A 20,749-nucleotide genomic window follows, 5' to 3' on the forward strand; every position below is an offset into this window, starting at 1 on the left:
AACTCCCGGTTAATAAAGGAAATTGCAGCGTTGGAATTGATTGTGCAAGCCAAAGCTCTTGTGATTCATGACATGGTTTGGTTCACAATGAAGCTCATTTAGGGGGCGGTTTGTAGTGAGTTTTTCTTCAGGCTAGCACTTTGTCAACAAGTTTCCTCCTCCTCCCTCTCTTCTGAGGAACAGTCACAGGCTCTAGAAACTTGAGCAAACTTCACTCCAGCACAGACTTGGTGCAATAATGTCTGGACGTGTTAGCATAAGTTTGTTGAATTCTTTGACCAGGGGAAATGTTATCTTTGGGAGCAAGAGATGTTTGCGCAAAAGTGTTGTGTTCATCTCACGGTGTCAGGCGAGGTCTCTGTCCAGCAGCATCAGCGCGCCTCAACCGGACCTCAGCTCGCATCTCGCTGGAAGGACCTACGCAGATTTATATGAACTGTCAGTTAAAGATCCAGAAACTTTTTGGGGATCCATTGCCAAGGAAAGACTGGCATGGACTAAGCCTTTTGATCAAGTGACGGACTGCGATCTCTCCAGCGGGAAAATCAACTGGTTTCTTGGAGGGCAACTGAACGTCTCCGGTGAGTGTTACACTTGTTTCTATCTACCTACCAGAATAAAAAGTGATGAGTGTATGTTAATTTAACTGAGATGGTTATACTCACGTTTTCACATGCTTTATAATTGCATAAGGAAGAAATTTCTTGTCAACAGTAAGCACAGTATTTTATTTCCTCTTAACGCTTATTGACAGTGAATTGTTTGGATGTGCACGTGGCAACGGATCCAAACAGAGTAGCCTTGATTTGGGAAAAAGATGAACCTGGCACAGAAGAAAGGATCACATACAGGTACGTTTGAAGCTCCTGAGAAATTCACATGTGGCACTTTATCATTACCCCGCCCCCATTGCCCTCTTCCACCCCCACTTTTACATTTTCAACACATGGGGTCATAGCGAGCAGTTTTAACATGTGTCTCTTTAAACTAAAGTCTACTTTGCTGTTAATTATTTGTGACCCTGGACCACAAACCCAGCCATAACGATTTTTCATTTGTACATTAGGTCTATCTGAAAGCTGAATAAATAAGCTAATAATTAAGTATTGAGAAAATCGCCTTTAAAGTTGTCCAAATGAAGTTTTTAGCAATGCATATAAAAAAAAATAGGTTTTGATATATTTACAATAGGACATTTACAAAGTATATTCATGGAACATGATCTGTACTTAATATCCTAAAGATTTTTGCCATAAAAATTGATAATTTTGACCCATACAATGTATTTTTGGCTATTCCTACAAATATACCCATGCTACTTAAGACTGGTTTTGTGGTCCAGGGTTTTTAATTTTCTAGTTTTGAAATTATTCCAATAGTGACTGGCAATCAGTAAGTCAATTTACGTTACATAAATGTTGCCGATAGTGTTATTAATTTTTTAATTAGCTTTTTATGTTTTCATTTAATCTCTCTTAAGCCTTAATATAATTTTATTTAAATTTTAATATTTTTTTAGCTTTAAGCCAGTAGTCAGCTGCAAGGCAACTTTTTATTTCATGTAATATATATATATATATATATATATATATATATTAGTTCATCTTTATTTCAGTTAACAAGAGCATCAATGCAAGTTAATTATTCCAGTGGTATTAAGAGCAAATAGCATATTTTCCTAATTAATTCTGCATATTTATGCTAATTTCCCCTAGTTTTGCATTTAGATTACCTTTGTGGTCATCTAATGCTCACCTCATAATCTTTAATTATTAATAATTAATATTTAAACATCATTAATTTAATAATAATGTACTCTCATACAGAATATTAGTTTTTATACTGTTCTTAAAGGGGCCATGACATGTTTTTTTTTTATTATTTTAATATGTTCCTTGAGGTTTACTTATAATGTTAATAAAGATTTTTTGCACAAAAAACAAATACATATGTGGAAAAAGATTATTTTCAACCCTCATTCTGACCCTCTGTCTAAAATGACCAGTTTTAAGGTGCGGGTCCTTTAAGGCTTAGGAATGGGCTATTGTTACGATTGGCTAATGTCATTGCATAGGAAACCATATCAACGCCACCTCGCTGTTGCATGTGAGTGTTTTGACAACATGATTAAAACATTAATTTCCAGACAAAGCATTGATTTACTTACAGTTTATCATGCAGCTGCAATCAGATCTAGTACTGCTTCATCTTTCAAAAATGTTTCTTTGTGAACTCTTCATGACGCCATGCCTTGTTTACAAAACAAAATCAATTCTCAGACACGATACGGCATGCCATTACAAATAAACTATCAACTCATTCCTTATGCTAGGATCCTTCTGATATCTGTACAAAGATGCGAATGAGCTGTTTAAACCAAACGCCTCAAAGCAAACATTCTTTCACTCCATTTGTCCTATTGTCCACACACTCAAGCACATGGACTGTCAGAAAGCAGATGCGCATCTGTATACTGTATCCAGTGTAGACAAGATAGCGGCAGTGATTGTAATTTATATTTGCTTTTGACACAATGCCACACTCGCATTCAGCGTGTCAGCCGTTTAAGCAACTGACTGAACTCCAGTGGGCGGGGCCTATGGTGAGAAAAATTTGTAGATGCTTTGCTCTGGAGGCAGTGTTTATGCAAAATTTTGTGCCCGTGTGACGTCACCTTGCACCTCAGATCCAGACGAGCTGTTTTTAGAGCTTGATAAAATAAATGCTTTGTTTATAATGAGGAGGATGTTTCAAGCTATAAAATGCAGGATGTTTTAATGGTACAAAGACTTCTTATTTACCAAAAGATCTAGGCAAATTAGATTTTTCACATCATGACTCTTTTAATAATGTTGTGATAGATTAGAAATTCTGCACATACTGGGATTGACATGGTTAACATGTAATATGAGAGCAAGCTACTGAAGAGTTTGGGGGGATTTCCATCACATGCTGGAGAACAAAGACAGGTTTTGAGGGTCCTGTGATGGAATTTGAATCGCCCCCGCTCTCTAGTGCTTGAAATAAGGACTGAATATTCCTGGCTGTGGTTCAGATCACCGCTGTTAACAGTAGGCTAAATATTTACAGGATCTACTGTCCGCACTGTTAACAAAACACACCAGTCAGCAGACCGTTTCCTCTGATCTGGCCTGTGCATTGAACCTTTAAAATGAGCTATTTCTCATGTTTTATTGCAGAGATGTGCAGATTAGTTTCCCAGTATCTCTTTCTAGGTCAGATAGGAATCATTTGAGGGTGTTTTGTGAAGAAGCAGTCACATTGCACAATCAGTCTTGTGTGCAAAAGATGACACCGTTAGCAGCATACATGTACACGTCACTTTCCTGCTTCCACGAGTGAACAGGAAGTGAAAAGACAACGATATGCATTTGTATGAAAGTGAAAGTGTTTTGACTCTGATCTCAAAAACATATGGAGGAAATCAAGAAATGCTTGAGGCATGACGTATGTACAGTACAGGCTGTACTGTAGAGTTGTTTGCTTAGACATGTGTCTCAACCGTTGATCCTTTGAACCAGTTTCCTCAAACACGTTTATTAGACCAACAAAAACTTGACAATACTTTATTATAGTATATAAATACACTATTAAACTACACCCTGTAAATGCCAGTTTAGTGCATTGTGACCATTTGACCAAATGTTTTTTTTGCAAGTCCACTTCAAATCAGCACTTGAACCACTTGAAATTAAACGATCACAGATTTCCTTTCCCACCCGCGTGACTTCCTGTATGTTAATATTTGTAAAACATTTAAATCTCAGGGAGCTTCTGGAGATGACCTGTCGCCTTGCCAACACTTTGAAGAGTTATGGTGTCCAGAGGGGAGAGCGGGTGGCCATCTACATGCCTGTGTCTCCTATGGCAGTAGCAGCCATGTTGGCCTGTGCCCGTATTGGTGCCGTACACACGGTGGTGTTTGCAGGGTTCAGCTCAGAGGCTCTGGCTGGCAGAATTCAGGATGGTGAGTAAAATCATGTTGTTTTGTTATAAAGCAGTGGATTGTTTGTCTCAGTCGCTGAAAAGTAGATACACGTTGTAGAAAAATAACCATAAACTTACACAATAATTTAATCTGAGGTCAATTATGCTGATTATTCTCTAATGATACCCACTATTAAAACTGATCTAGCAAGAACACGCTCTTTTAATTTGTTCATAATTTTTGTAAAATTACTGTAGTGTTTGAAACCATCTAAACGCACACCTGCGTTAGAGATGAGCAAAAGCATGTCTGAGAAAATTATGCACCCACTACATATTTTAGGAGGATATTTAATTACAAAAATGTAGGGTTTGTCAAATGTTAAATGAATAGTTAAAAGTGGTTTCTATAGGAATATATAGATTATGTGACACTGAAGACTGGAGTAATGGCTCTTGAAAATTACTTTTTAAAATACACTACCAGTCAAATGTTTTTGAACATTAAGATTTTTAATGTTTTTTAAAGAAGTCTCTTCTGCTCACTAATCCTGCATTTATTTAATCCAAAGTACAGCAAAAGCAGTAATATTGTGAAATATATTTATTATTTAAAATATTTGAATATATTTTAAAATGTAAATTATTCCTGTAAACAAAGCTACATTTTCAGTATCATTACTTCAGTTTTCAGTGTTTCACACGATCCTTCAGAAATCAAATCATTCTAATATGCTGATTTGGTGTTCAAGAAACCTTTTTTATTTATATTATTATTAATATTTAAAACAGCTGAGTATGTTTGTGTCAGGGTACTTTGATGAGTAGAAAGACCCAAATATCAGCATTTATCTGAAATAAAAAGCTTTTGTAACATTATATACTATACCATTCGAAGGTTTAGAGTCAGTATAATTTTTAATTTTGGGAAAAAATTATAGAAATTAATTTTATTTAGCAAGGATGCTTTAAATTGATCAAAAGTGATGATAAAAACATTTATAATGTTACAAATGATTTCTATTTTAGATAAAAGCTGTTCTTCTGAACTTTCTATTCACCAAAGAAACTTTAAAAAATTCTTCTCAGCTGTTTTCAACAATAATAATAACTTTTTTTGAACAGCAAATCAGAATACTGGAATGATTTCTGAAGAATCACATGACTGGAGTAATGATGCAAAAAATTCAGCTTTAAAATCAAAGGAATAAATTACATTTTAAAATATATTTAAATAGAACAGTTATTTTAAATAGTAAAACTATTTCAAAATTCGACAGTTTTTGCTGTACTTTAGATCAAATAAATGCAGGCTTGGTGAGCAGAAGAGACATTATAAATCTTACTGTTCAAAAACTTTTGGACTGGTAGTGTATATTAAAATAAAACTGTTATTTGTAAAATAGTAATAATATTTCAAATTCTAACTGTTTATACTGTATCTATATAGACTTCTGTAGAAATGGAAATTAAAAAATGGTCCTGGCAATTGTGTACAATAAGACTAAGCACATTAAAATTGTATTAAAAAGTAAATATTGTCAATTTAGTATCTTGTTGACTATTAAACGTAACTGCTGGTTATTAAATTCTAGTGAAGTTCCTGTATACTTTCCAGGAATGCTAAGCTTGACTGAGGGGTCAAGTGTGTTTCCATGTTGTGTTTTGTACAAAATAGGGAAAGGTAGCTAGTTAAACAAAAACCCAGTGCTTTTTGGGATGTATGTGTGTACGTGATGGTATGAACAGAGATAAGTTCCAGAGGGCGTTTGTTCTTAAAGAGGCCTTACCTTATCTTATTTTATACAACAGACACTGAGCAGATGTTTCTTTCTGATCCTATAATGAACAAATATCATCCAATGACAGTGGTTCGGTAGAGGCAGGTTTCTTAAAATATAGTGAACTTATCATTTGCTTTAAAAATGACCTTAAATGAAGTGTGTTTACATATAGCTATCATATCTAAATGTAGCTACCAAGTGCATTAGCTCATTGGCTGTGTTGTACATTGTCTGGATAGTGTCTGTTTACATTTTTTCTTTCTCTTCCATACGCACAGCCCAGTGCAAGTTTGTCATCACATGCAACCAAGGCGTGAGGGGCGGCCGTATCTTCGAACTGAAGCCAACGGTGGATAAAGCAGTGAAGAGTTGTCCGTCTGTTCGCCACGTGTTTGTGGCCAAGAGAACTAACAATAGCGTGCTGATGGGGAAACTAGACGTTTCATTAGATGAGGTAAATCACACAACAGTGAGCTCCTGCAGAGTACAGATTAGAAAGCCGAATTAGAAACACTTTGTCTTTTCTTCATTTGGTTTTTATTCACCTTTGCCAGGACTCAACAATAAGGATGGTCTGCGTTTAACTGAAAAAAAATGAGCCAGCACTACACCTTATAATTTCCTGCTTTTGTTGCACTATAATTTACTAAAGAAAGCTTATCTCCAAAAATTACATTTATACACTACCAGTCAAAAGTTTTTGAACAGTAAGATTTTTGATGTTTTTTTAAAGAAGTCTCTTCTGCTCACCAAGCATTTATTTCTTCCAAAGCACAGCAAAAACAGTATCAATCTTGTGATTTCAAAGCAGATTTTTTTAGCATCGATACTCCAGTCTCATGGTCCTTCAGAAATCATTCTAACATTCTGATTTGCTGATCAAAAACATTTATTAATATTATTATTATTATGTTGAAGTCAGCTGAGTAGAATTTCTTTTAGGTTTCTTTGATGAATAAAAAGTTCAGAAAACAGCACAACAGCATTTATCTGAAATGAAAATCTTCTGTAACATTGGAAATGTCTTTATCATCGCTTTTGATCAATTTAAAGCACCCTTGCTAAAAAAAAGTACACTGACTCTAAGCTTTTGAATGCTATAGTGTATAATGTTAAAAAAGCTTTTTATTTTAGATAAATGCTGATCTTTAGATCTTTTTATTCATCAGATAATCTTGAAAAAATGTACTCAAGTGTTTTAAATATGGATAATAATATTAAAAAGTTTCTTGAACAGCAAATCAGCTTATAGATAATGATTTCTGAAGGATCATGTGACACTGAAGACTGGAGCAGTGATGCTGAAACTTTATCTTTGATCACAGGAATAAATTACATTTTACAATATATTTAAATAGAAAGCAGTTATTTTAAATAGTAAAAAAAAAATCACAATATTACTTCTTTTGCTGTATTTTGGATCAAATAAATACAGGCTTGGTCGAGCAGAGAAGAGATAAAAAATCTCACTGTTCAAAAACTTTTGACTGGTAGTGTATGTGTGGTATCTAATAATAAATAATACAATGATAAATGCAATACAATAAACACGTATTTAAAAATGTAAAAATATACATTTAAAACCAGAAACACACAAAACTGTGCAAAAGGTAAACATCAAATTATAAATTTCAATGATAAAAAAGTCAATGTAATTTTTGGGTGTGTGTGTTGGTGCCAGTAAAAATATTGGCTCAACTGGGCAAGTAAAATGAGTCTTTACTGTTGAACCCTGTCTGTTGATCTTACCAATGTGCCAGACAAAACAAATGTGCTGTTTAAAGATAATTTGCTGAACCATAAAAAATAACAGTAACATGACTGCAGCAAAGAAGAAATGCTTTAGATTAAGAAGGATATCAAAAGGCTTTACATTTGCCTAAGCATCAGATATATAAATGTTTCCAAGTATTTTATTTCTGTGCAGTAGTCACTTCTTGCTAAGTTTACACTTCATATGGTTTCAGAGATAGAAACAGGGTTTTCACAAAGCTTTGTGATGGTTTGTGAATTGGAGAAGGAATGTGTCCCTAATTTGTATCTAATTAGGGCACTAAACTAGGAGTCCTATTTTCACTTCATTTTGGAGTAGTTGGTGCACAGCCCGTACTTGTTCTGTTTCTATAGTGATGTTCACCCACTCTGTACAAGGGCAGGGATTTTTCTTGTCTGGAAATGGTCATAGTGGTCACATGTCAGACAGTTTGGCAGTATTCTATTTGTAGGAACAGTTCATGGAAATACAAGATTACATGTGATAAAAAAAACTGTACAGAATTACTTTGCAGAAAAGCAGGTCTGGGCTTTGGAACACTTTCCACATGCTGTTAAAATAGGTTTAGTTTTAAGATGAATGTTTTGGTTGCAGGGTAAATATCTCATTTAATCGCATTATTTGCAGAAAACACATTAGTCTTCAACATTACTGCTGGTAAAATGAGCGGAAAATCCATTTAGACTAAACAAAGGTTATTATTAACTTGCACAACAGATAAAATAAAAGACAACATCCAACAAAACACAGTACTGAAAGATAACTCTTGCATGAAAGCATGAATTTAAGCATTGCATTTAAGTGATTTTAAATGAGTTCTGAAGAACAACAAAGACAAATTCCTGAAGCTCTACAATCACAGATGTGTGTGAAGGTGTAGAAAGTAGTTCTTCCTGCTGTGTGCAACATCCATATCAAATAGATCCTGTTGTCATATCGACACCAGCACACTGAGATACAATGATAAACAACTCCACACCTCATCCTCCCCCTACTGTGCTTATCTTTACAGGACTAACACATGATTTTGCATTTTAACTGAATGATTTAAACAGAATAAAAAGTACTATTATTAGTAGGGCTGGGTTTTGACACAAATTTCATGATTCGATTTGAGGCTGATTCACAAGCCTGCGATTTGATTTCATTTAAATTATATGGGATATTTATCAGGTAAAAAAAAAAAAACCTCTCAACTAATGCTTTAAAATATACATGAGAGTCAGTTGGTACTACGTTACTACAATAGCGAAGGTTAAAATTAAATGATTTGTATACAAACGCTTAAATTACACTTAATGAATATTTCTGCTCTTTTTATTTTTTTATCCTTTTTTTTGAAATATTAACATTTAAATGGTGGCTGTCATAAAAACTTGACGGATTTATTCAAACATAAATTAAACACTGAAAAACAGTAAAAAAATATAATGAATTTGTTATATGGTGCTTATATTTAGCAAAAATGCTCCTGTCTAGAGTTTGTTTTTCTAGCTGATTAAAGAATTTATGGTCATCGAATATTAATTTTTCTGAGGTAAATGTGATATTTTTTTAACAATCGGTCTTTGCACGGTTGAAACACTTATTGAGCGATTACATGGGACAGGATATGCATTTCAGAAAGTTGTACTTTCTTTTAAACATCCTTTGGATGTGTATTCATTTTATTTCATGCTGAAACTGGTATTAAAGCAGAGCAGATTCTTAGTTCACGTTCTCTTGAACTGAGGCACTACAGCGATCTGTCACTTAACATTAAACAGCGCCAAAATGGCATTACATTGTTTGAATACTGTAATAAATAGACTTTTATAGTTTCATATCAAAAGTAACAAAGCTTATAGAAGGTTTCCACTTACGTCACGATTTGGTCAGTTACCCGAAACCACAGAAAAAAATGTCTGGAAGCTGCTAAATCGTATAGAGAAGGACTTAATAAGCAGAAAAGAATGTAATATTTTAACAAACTGAAGTTAATAGGTGGTAAAGATACATACAAGCAATATTAGTTAAGATATTAGCCTAATATCTTAACCTGCTCCAGGTGTGTGTTCACGGTGTGTGTGTGTTCACTACTGTGTGTGTGCACTTGGATGGGTTAAATGCAGAGCACAAATTCCTAGTATGGGTCACCATACTTGGCCTCACTTCACCTCCTTTCCTTTTTCCTTTTCCTTTCCTAATATTTCACCTACTTGACCAAAAATGATAAGACAAACTTGAAGGTTGTCAAGATTCTTGCCCTGGAAATCCTGGTTCAGTTTGGTCAACCACAAACGCATTTTGTACCTCAGACAGTTTTATGCACTTTTTTCCATGATTTGTTATAACTTTTGGCAGTCTATAGAACTCCAAATGTTTTTCCCGGTCTGATCGAATAGTACAGCCCAAAACATGACAATAATTAGGAAAATATGCAAGTTTTGTTCAGTTCAGTGGCATTGTTTATGTGGCATTGCAGTATGTGATGATTGTTATGCAGCTAATTTAAATGTATTAAATTAAAATAAATTTTCCTTCAGTCAGTTTAAGAACTTTATTGGTATGATTGTTTTTATGTAGTATTGCCAAATATGCAGCAATGCACAGTGAAAAGAATATGTGGTGCTGATAATGTAAATGCTTTTTCTGTGTCAGGTGATGGCAGGACAGCCTTCAGTTTGTGCTCCAGAGCCCATGAACAGCGAGGAGATGTTGTTCATGCTGTATACCTCAGGCAGTACGGGTAAACCCAAGGGCATCGTGCACACACAGGCTGGTTACCTGCTATATGCTTCCCTCACACATCAGGTATGTCTCTGTGCTTCTCTGATCTTACAGATGCTGTCAAACTAGCCAAAATATATATTTATATTTGTGTGCGTTACTCCAGTCTTCAGTGTCATATTTCACAGTATAACAGTTTTTACAGTGTTTTTATTAAATAAATGTAGCCTTGGTGAGCATATGTGACTTGTTTCAAAAACCAAATCTTTTATTATGTGATATGATGTATAGTGTTTATATGATTTGTCTGTTGTTGCAGTATGTGTTTGACTACACACCTGGAGATGTGTTTGGCTGTGTTGCTGACATTGGTTGGATTACGGGTCACAGTTACGTTGTGTACGGACCGCTGTGTAACGGAGCCACATCTGTTCTGTTTGAGAGCACACCTGTGTACCCCAATCCAGGTGAGATATCAAAGAAGAGAAATCACCAATACTAATGATCCATGCAGTTTATACAATACACACACTCTATCTCTATTTCAGTTTCAATTTCATTTTGAGTTTAGTGGTTTATCTGCATGATGAATACTTTGCATTTGTATTGCAGAAGCATTGCACCTTATCTGCAGACGGTAAAAGCAATTTAAGTGAAGTCAAATAGAAAAATGGTTCAAATGCATCACATCCTGTTTAATTCTCTCTTTAGTGAAGTGTTTTAGAGACACAGCTATTCAGTCCTGAAGTTTAGTAATTGTTTTGGTCATGTTCCTCCTCTTATCCATTCTGATAGAGGTGATGACCCCTCTAGATCATGTCAGATAGTGCTATTTTCCCTCCCAGCCCTTCAAAAGTAAATGAACATCTTTTGTTCAGTCCTAAGATAAAATCGCGTGACACATTAACCTGCATAGTGAGTCTTATCTGCCTTTATGAGTGTATTTTAATGGAAATGAGCCTTCATGAGTGGCCGTAAACCAGTGTGGGCTTTACAGTGCGACCTCTGCAGGAAACATTTCCTCTGATGTTCTTCTAATAAAAACTTGCTTTGTAAAAACTGGTATCAATTAGGAAATGTTTTTTGTGGAACATTTGTAGTCATAATTACTGTTGATGTTCATGTTTAATAACTTTTTGGTAGTTTCACAATGTATGTGTTCTGTTAAAATGTTGTCACTGGTTGTAAATCCGACTCTTTATTGTCTTTGTCTTGACTGCTAGAATGTGTTTTGTGACTGTTTTAGGTCGTTACTGGGAGACAGTTCAGAGGTTAAGGATAAATCAGTTTTATGGAGCTCCTACTGCCATCAGATTACTCCTGAAATATGAAGAAAACTGGGTGAAGAAATATGACAGGTCATCACTGAAGACCCTTGCATCTGGTAAGACTAGAGGTTTAGTAAATAAATGCAAAAAATACTACACAGCTATTGTAATTTATACAGTTGAAGTCAAAAGTTTACATACACCTAGCAGAGTCTGTAAAATGTTATTTATTTTACCAAAATAAGAGGGATCATACAAAATGCATGTTATTTTTTATGTAATACTGACCTGAATAAGATATTTCACATAAAAGATGTTTACATATAGTCCACGAGACTGCTTTAGTGATAGTTGTTCATGAGTCCCTTGTTTGTCCTGAAAAATTAAACTGCCTGCTGTTCTTCAGAAAAATCCTTCAGGTCCCACAAATTATTTGGATTTTCAGTATTTCAGTGTATTTGACCCCTTTCCAACAATGACTGTATATGATTTTGAGATCCATCTTTTGACACTGAGGACAACTGAGGGACTCATATGCAACTATTACAGAAAGTTGAAACGCTTAATGATGCTCCTTAACGAAACACGACACATTAAGAGCCGGGGGTGAAAACTTTTGAATTGAATGAAGAGGTGTACATTTTTTTCTTATTTTCCCCTAAATATCATATGTTTTTATTTTGTACTGCCCTTCAGAAGCTACAGAAGATAGTTGCATGTTGCCCAGAAGACAAAACAAGTTAAATTTACCCTGATCTTCAAATTCAAAAAAGTTTTCACCCCCTGACTCTTAATGCATTGTGGTTCCTTCTGAGGCATCAGTGAGCGTTTGAACCTTCTTTACCAGTTAAATTCAGCTTTGCCATTGCAGAATGCAGTAATAAATTACATTTTAAAATATATTCCAACAGATCTTTTAAATTGTAAAAAATATTTCACATTATTACTATATTTTTGATCAAATAAATGCACTTTGGTGAGTATAAAATACTTACCAACCACAGACTTTTGAAGCGTAGTTTGTGTTAAACACATTCCTGCTTTGTCTACACTTGCTTACTATATTACTTTTCACTCTCCTTGGTTTTTTAAAACCGCAAACAAAAATAAAATTCACCTGTTATCATAAAACATTGTGAACTGTATGAACTGTTTATGAAAGTCTGTCATTTTAGCAACGTATTATGACTTAACCCCAGGTTACTTTGGAGGGAATGTTTGTTTCAAGAGGGATAGGTTCATTGCAAGGGCACAGTGGGGAAGGGGAACTAATCAGATTTTCATTGTAAGGGTTACCCTTTTCAGGGTTTGAACCGAAGACCTTTTTGTTGCCAGCCTAGATATTGTACTTCCACCACACTGGTATAGTCAGCTCTGCGCGGGAGAGCGTTCAGCCACAGTTAAAATTTAGCCTTCTTACTTTGGCTAAAATTTAATGAGTCTAGTCACACAGCTTCAATCGACAATGGAAAATCTGACTTTGTGCCAAACATCAAGGACACTAGATATGTAGCCAGTCTGGGTTTTGTTTGTCCCTTTAGCACCTGCCAGTTCCACTTGAAATGATAAGACTAAGATTTTCTTGAATTGCCAAGTCATATCAACAGAGACAAGTTAAGTGCAGTAGGTTGGTCGATGAATTTGTCGATATAAATGACCATGTGAATGTGCGATCTGTTGGCAGTTGGAGAGCCCATTAATCATGAGGCATGGGAATGGTTTCATAATGTGGTCGGGGATGGACGGTGCCCTCTGGTGGACACATGGTGGCAGACAGGTAAAATGCACTCTGTAAGAGTGTCAATCACTGCATCTGTTCTTGTCTGTACCCTTAATTCTTAGTCTGGCAGCCCTGATGGGGTGATTTACAGCATGTGTGACATTAATCAGAAATAGATTAATAATTCACCAGGCTCTCTCTCTCTCTCTCTCTCTTCAGAAACTGGTGGTGTGTGTATCGCTCCACTCCCAGCTGAACCGGGAGCAGAGATCCGGCCTGCCATGGCTATGAGACCCTTTTTTGGCATCCAGCCAGCGCTACTCGGGGAGAAGGTGATGTATACGTGTTTATTTGTGTCCTGACTCAATGCTTGGTCACTTTTTGTTTAGGAACATGCGATGCATTTATAGCAGGTTAAATTCTTAAACAGCACAATACTAAAGAAGCACGTCCACCTCAAAGTAAAAAAATGTCAAATGTCAAAAAAGTGACATTGTGAGATAAAAAAGTGGAAATTGCAAGAAATAAAGTCATAATTGTGAGATATAAGTCCCCAATTGTAATATATATTAATATTCTGAAATATAAAGTTGAGAGAAATTAAGTTGCAACTGAAATATAATAATCTAAAAATAACTTAAAAATTGTAAAATAAAATTTCTGAATTGTGAGAAATAAATTAGCAATTGTAAGATATAGTCATAATTTGAAGTAAAGCTACTATTGCAAATTAAAAGTCATAATTGTTAGAAATAAAAGTGCAACCATGAGATATAGTCATGTAAAATAAAAAGCTACAGCTGTGAAATGTCATAACTGGGGGATATAAATTGGAAATAAAAGTAGCCATTGTGAGATATAGTTGTAATCTAAAATAAAAAGTGACAATTGTGAGATAAAGTAATATTGTGATATATAAATTCCCAATTGTAAGATGTAGTAATATTCTGAAATATAAAGTTATAATTGTAAAATGTAATAATATGCTGAAATATAAAGATATATTTGTGAAAAAGGCATAATTGTTATATATAAATCCCTAAATGTAAGATGTAGTGATATTCTGAAATATAAAGTTATAATTGTGAAAAAGTCATAATTGTGATTATATCATTCTTCATTGTAAAATGTAGAAATATTCTGAAATATGAAGTTATAATTGTGAAAAAAGTCATAATTGTGATATATAAATCCCCAAGTGTAACATGTAGTAATATTCGGAAATATGAAGTTATAATTATGAAAAAAGTAATCATTGTGATATATAAATCTCCAATTGTAAAATGTAGTAATATAAAGGTCTAATTGTGAAAAAAATTATAATTGTTATATTTAAATCTCCAATTGTAAAATGTAGTAATATAAAGGTCTAATTGTGAAAAAAATTATAATTGTTATATTTAAATCCCCAATTGTAAGATGTAATAATCTTCTGAAATATAAAGTTGTAATTGTAAGAAAAAGTCATAATTGTGATATATAAATCCTCAATTGTGACATGTAGTAATGTTCTGAAATATAAAGTTACAGTTATGAAAAAGTCATAATTGTGATTATAGAAATCTCCACATGTAAAATGTAGTAATATTCTGAAATATAAAATTATAATTGTGAAAAAGCCAAAATTGTGATATATAAAAACCCCCAATTGTAAAATGTGGTAGTATTCTGAAATATCAATTTATAATTGTGAAAAAAGTCATAATTGTAATATATAAATTCCCAATTGTATGATGTGGTAATCTTCTGAATTTTAAAATTATGATTATAAAAAAGATCATAGTTGTGATATATAAATCTTCACATGTAAAATGTAGTAATATTTTGAAATATAAATGTATAATTGTGAAAAAAATCATTATTGTAATATATAAACCCCCAGTTGTACAATGTAGTAATATTCTGAAATATAAAGTTATAATTGTAAGAAAAAGTCAGAATTGTGATATATAAATCTCCAATTGTAAAAATGTAGTAATTTTCAAATATAAAGTTACAATTGTGAAAAAAGTCATAATTGTGATATGTAAATCCCCAACAGTAAAATGTAGTAATATTCTGAAATATATTACTGAAATATATCAAGTCTGAAATGTATTAAGTATTAACTGTTATATGTAAATCCCCAATTGTAAAATGTAGTAACATTCTGAAATGTAAAGTTATACTTTTTTTTTGTGAGGACTAAAGTTGCAACTGAAATATAATAACTTAAAATATGAAGTGAAAATTGTAAAATAAATTTTCAGAATTGTGAAAAATAAATTAGCAATTGTAAGATGTAGTAATATTTTGAAATAAACGTACAATTGTAAATTAAAAGTCACAATTGTTAGAAATAAAAGTGCAACCATGAGATATAGTTTTACAGCTGTAAAATACAAAGTCGTAATTGTGAGATATAATGCTGCAATTATAAAAAAACGTCACAATTGTGAGATATAGTCATAAAATGAAAACAATTATTCCAAAGTTGTGAAATAAAAAGACATTTGTGAGATTTGCAATAAATAGTCATAATCTGTAAAATTAAAGAAAAGTCACAATCACAAAAAAAGACAGTTGTGAGATACAAACTCACACTTTAAGTCGTATCGTTTATGACAAATAATGTCACAGTTGTTATATTGTGACTTCTAAAGTTACCATTGTGAAAGTAAATTACGACAATTAGTTCTAATTAGCTCATCCTGTTTTTTTCTAGTGTAGTTAACAACTGTTTTAGATAATTGCTAGCAGCTTGTCTTAATCAGACCTGAACATGGGTTATATTTGTCTTTCGCTCTGCCTGGCTCTGCCTGGATCCATGCGTTCAGCTTCTCCTGTGATTAAAGAAAGCTTTGTGTGACAGACAGTGATGAACTTTGAGCTCTCAAATTCTCTCTTGCAGCTGGAAAAAAAAAAGAGTAATAATGCATGCTGGAGCACGTCCAATCTCCTCTGAGGCGCTCTTTTGTTTCCCTCTGGGAAAGATTTTCACCCCCTCCTATTAAGATCAGCTGAAGAGAAACAGGGCCTCTCAGTGCACATGTTTTAGTAATGTAGAATATTACATTTTGCTTCATCAACAGGGAGAGATTATAACGGGGAATGATGTCAGTGGAGCTCTGTGCATCACCCAGCCTTGGCCTGGAATGGCCAGAACCATATTTGGAGACCACCAGAGATTCGTGGATGCATATTTTAAACCGTACCAAGGTGAGCAAGACCCCAGAGGCTCTTGAAGCTCCTTGCTGTGAAAGTTATGAAACACAAAAGTTTGGATACTTGTTGAATTATTAAACTCTTCTTTTTGGCTTTAAAGCGAGGGCATGAGAGGAATGTTAGCAAGTCCTAGCTGAGGAAATGTCAAAATAATCTGTTTGGATTCTTTAAACGTTTTATAGATTGCACTCCATTCAAATTTTTACTCCATAAAAAGTTCAATTGATATTGATCAAAGGTATAAGCTGGTATTAAGGTGTTAACTGTCACAGGTCAGTATTTTACGGGTGATGGGGCGTACCGAAATGAAGACGGTTACTACCAGATCACAGGACGAATGGACGACGTCATTAATATCAGTGGGCATCGGCTGGGGACCGCTGAGATAGAAGATGCATTGGTGAGACCACAAGCATAGTTCAGTATTCTTGAGCTTAGCGCCTTCTTTTAAATCATTTTAATATATAACCAACACTACAATAACTGGGCAAATTAAAACCTGATTCAAAACATAGAAAATTAGGTTTTTTTTGTTCTATAGAGAGTCTGTTTAAAAGTTAAAAGTTGGTAAGACTTCAGAAGTCCATTTCTTCCTTTTTCCTGTTAAATTCCAAAATTACTAAATTATGGATCCAGTTTCCTCCACTTAATAAAAAAAAGGTAATTGCTACTTTTTTTGCACAATTCTTTTTTTTCTCGCAATTGCAAGTTTACATCACACAATTCAGATCTTTTTTCTTAGAATTGCACAATACAAACTTGTAATTTTGTCTTTTTTTCTCAGAATTCTAAGATATAAAGTCGCAATTGCGAATTCTGAAGACAAGAATTGTGACATAAAAACTCGCAATTGCGAGTTCTAAAGTCAGAATTGTAAAATATAAACTCACAATTCCAACAAATAATGTCAGAATTGCACAATATAAACTTGCAATTGCAAGTTATAAAGTCAGAATTGCAAGTTTTGGAAATGTAAGTTTATATTGCGAGTTTATATAGACTTTTTCTCCGAAAAATATCTCGGAGTGCTGACTGTAGATCCTGCAATTGCGAGTTTTTTATCTTAATTTTGAGAAAAAAGTCAGAATTGCAAAAAAAAGTCAGAATTATGAGATATAAACTCGCATTTGCGAGCAAAAAGTCAAAATTGCGAGTTTATATTTCACAATTCTGACTTTAGAACTTGCAATTGCGAGTTTATATCTCACAATTCTGAGAAAAAAAGTCAGAATTGCAAGAAAATGTCAGAATTATGAGATATAAACTCGCATTTGCAAGAAAAAATTTTGAATTGCAAGTTTATATCTCGCAATTCTGAGAAAATAGTCAGAATTTTTCTCGCAAATGCGAGTTTATATATTGTAATTCTGACTTTTTGTCTTACAATTCTGACGTTTTTCTCAAAATTAAGATTGAAACTCGCAATTGCAATTTCTCAGAAATCGCAAGTCAGAATCGCAAGATATAAACTCAATTGTGAGTTTTTTCTTGCAAACGCGAGTTTATATTGCACAATTCTCATTTCATTTTTTGCAATTCTGAATTTTTGCGATTTGACAAATGCTATTTTTTATATATATATATATATATATTATAATTCTGCCTTTTATTGTAATTTGTACTTTTTTCTCAGAACAGATATAAACTCGCAATTGCAAGTTATAAAGTTCAATATTGTGACTTTTTTTCTCAGAATTGCAAGTTTGTATTATATTAAATCAGAATTGTGAGATATAAACTCAAAAGTGGACTTTATTACTCGCAGTTGCAAGTTACAAGTCAGAATTGTGAGGGGAAAAAAGTCAGAACTGTGAGATATAAAGTTTTTCTTGCAATTCTGACTTAAGTATATATCACACAATCCTGAGAAAAAAAGTTTAAATTCCAAGAAAAAAAGTCTTGAATTGTAAGATATAAACTCACATTTGCAAGAAATACAGTCAGAATTGCAAGATAAAAACTGTTTATATCTCGCAAAATACTTTGAACGTCACAATAAACCTTTTTCATTTTTTATTCAGTGGCATAAATGTGCTTCCATGCTAAATACATTTATAAAGTTGAAAAATGCTTATATTTTAAATTTAATGCTCTTCTTTTAAACTTTCCATTCATCAAAGAATCCTGAAAAATTATAACAAAATATTAAGTAGGACTACTATTTTTGAAAATTCATCAAAATGTTAAAAAATGTGTTTGTCACTGAATCATTGATTCAGGAGATTCGTTCAAAAATGCTGAACATTCAGTAATAAAACCCATGAAGTATTTAGGAGTGAATCATTGAATCATTCATTCAAACACTTTTTTTAATAATTCATTCAAATTATTGAGACATTTTTTAATAAACTGCCGCCATTTTAATTGGTGCTTTTGCAACAATTAATGTCGCAGCCTCTAGGAAATGACATGTTGTTTTGATTAGTTCAGAATCATCAGAGAATTGTGATCTCTGTTTGAAAAAAAATTTTTTTTTACAGAATTGTGAATATAGAAAACATAGGAAATATTTTGACAAATTGTTAAGCTTTTGCCTGACTATGTGTGTTTCTCTGTTATCAGGATGAACATCCAGAAGTTCCTGAGACCGCAGTGATCGGAATTCCCCATGAGATCAAAGGAGAAGGTGAGACTCCTGACAAAACCCTCGATTTGTTCTTCAACCCACCTTTTTCATTCATGAGCCATCTGGAACACCCCCCAGCAACCAGAGACCTTTTGACCCCTTTCATTGTGTGCTTCACAACACCCTTGTTCATTCTGAAAACAACATAAAAATAAACGAGGCTTAATTGAGCATCACAAAATCAGTCATTCAGTGATTAAAACAGATCAGACTTTGCCAAATGCTTACATGTCTCTCACTTTCTCTTCTATTTGACCAGTTCCATTTGCGTTTGTGGTTTTAAAAGAATCTGCCTGTGAGAACCAGCCTGCTGTTATGGAAGATCTGAGACACCTAGTGGCGACCAAAATAGCTAAATATGCTGTCCCTGATCATTTCCTGGTAAAATCATTGACTTTTTTTTATTGAACCTTATTGTACATTGTTAACGCTTAATCTATATTATTATTTTATGATTTACAAAGAAGGATTATGACTGATCACACACACAAAAATCACAGTCTGTGCAGATCTGGTGCACAGATGGTTTAGAGGTTTGTTTTGTCAGCTGTGAAAGCATCTCTTCTCTCTTCTCTCTTCTTTAAGGTTGTAAAGCGACTTCCCAAAACACGCTCTGGAAAAATCATGAGGAGAATCTTGCGGAAGGTCGCAATGCAGGACACAAGCAACCTGGGGGACGTCTCCACACTGGACGACCCCACCGTCGTTTCAGAAATCGTCGAGGCCCATAAACACTACAGAAGTCATGCAGCTAAGAAGTAAAAAAAAAAGACTTTTGGGATGTTTGAGGAACTATGAATACAAAACTGTGATGAGAGGGAATCATGTAAATGTGAGTCTACCATATGTTAGCAACACAGGTAAAATTTGCTTGTGAATCCCATCTAAACTGGATGTTAGCCCCTCTGTAACATCTGTGACATTTAAGGTTAGTACAACTTGGACAAACCTCTTTTTAAACTTAATTATGAAACGTTTTGCACAGTTTTCTTCCTGTGGCCAGAGACTAGGTGCGATTTGCTGTGTAGCATCAGTATTTTTTGCTTAAGAGATGATTAAGAGATTTTATTTTTGTTTAAGGTGCTCAATCAGTTTGTGTTCCAGTCCAGCGAATCTCACCTCTCTCATATTCTCTTTTTTTTTCTTCTGTGAATCCTCTTTGGATTTTTTATGCCTTTATTTTCTAATGTTAGTGACAGGATGCACATGATATGACTTGGTTAATTTTCAATCAATATTACAATATTACTATATAATGATGCTATTATGATGTGATATATACTTTACATATAACATGGAAGTCTAAATGTTTCCATCTAATTCTTAATATTCTCATTTTCTTAGAATAAAAACTTCTATTTTGAAAATTAAAAAATATAATTTTGTCTGGCTGTGTCATTCCTCCACTTGTTATGTATAATATACACACACTGCTGTTCAAAAGTTTGGGATCAGTACGATTTTTAATGGTTTTTTTTAGATTGTAGTGCATTTATTTGATTAAAAATACAGACAAAATTTTTAACATTGTCAAATATTATTACGATGTAAAATAACATTTTTCTATTTTAATATACATTAATATCGAATTTATTCCTGTGATCAAAGCAAAATTGTCAGCATATTACTCCAGTATTCAGTGTCACATGATATTTCAGAAATCATCCTAATTTGCTGATTTATCACTGCTTAATTTTTTTTGGAACCTGTGATTTT

At 33.6% G+C, this 20,749-nt stretch overlaps 1 protein-coding gene across 1 annotated transcript; it reads left to right on the forward strand.

Annotated features, from left to right (window-relative positions):
• acss1 (acyl-CoA synthetase short chain family member 1) lies at positions 1–20,343 on the forward strand. The gene is made up of 14 exons (XM_073826922.1): positions 1–581; positions 755–851; positions 3,789–3,988; positions 6,011–6,186; positions 10,147–10,299; positions 10,535–10,682; positions 11,462–11,599; positions 13,168–13,260; positions 13,423–13,535; positions 16,275–16,401; positions 16,680–16,807; positions 18,970–19,033; positions 19,293–19,414; positions 19,619–20,343. Exons 1-14 carry the CDS (start codon positions 239–241, stop codon positions 19,793–19,795), a joined length of 2,079 nt encoding a protein of 692 aa, XP_073683023.1. The 5' UTR covers positions 1–238; the 3' UTR covers positions 19,796–20,343.
• Positions 20,344–20,749: the final 406 nt, after the last annotated feature.

Source organism: Garra rufa, chromosome 21 (genome assembly GCF_049309525.1).
Source record: "Garra rufa chromosome 21, GarRuf1.0, whole genome shotgun sequence".
In the NCBI taxonomy this organism is placed as follows: domain Eukaryota; kingdom Metazoa; phylum Chordata; class Actinopteri; order Cypriniformes; family Cyprinidae; genus Garra; species Garra rufa.

Excerpts from the sequence above, each read along its gene's own strand:
- acss1 (XM_073826922.1), top strand. The coding sequence starts at position 239 with ATGTCTGGACGTGTTAGCATAAGTTTGTTGAATTCTTTGACCAGGGGA. Across the intron at positions 3,989-6,010 it reads GGCTGGCAGAATTCAGGATG|CCCAGTGCAAGTTTGTCATC; the intron begins GTGAGTAAAATC and ends CCATACGCACAG. Across the intron at positions 10,300-10,534 it reads ATGCTTCCCTCACACATCAG|TATGTGTTTGACTACACACC; the intron begins GTATGTCTCTGT and ends CTGTTGTTGCAG.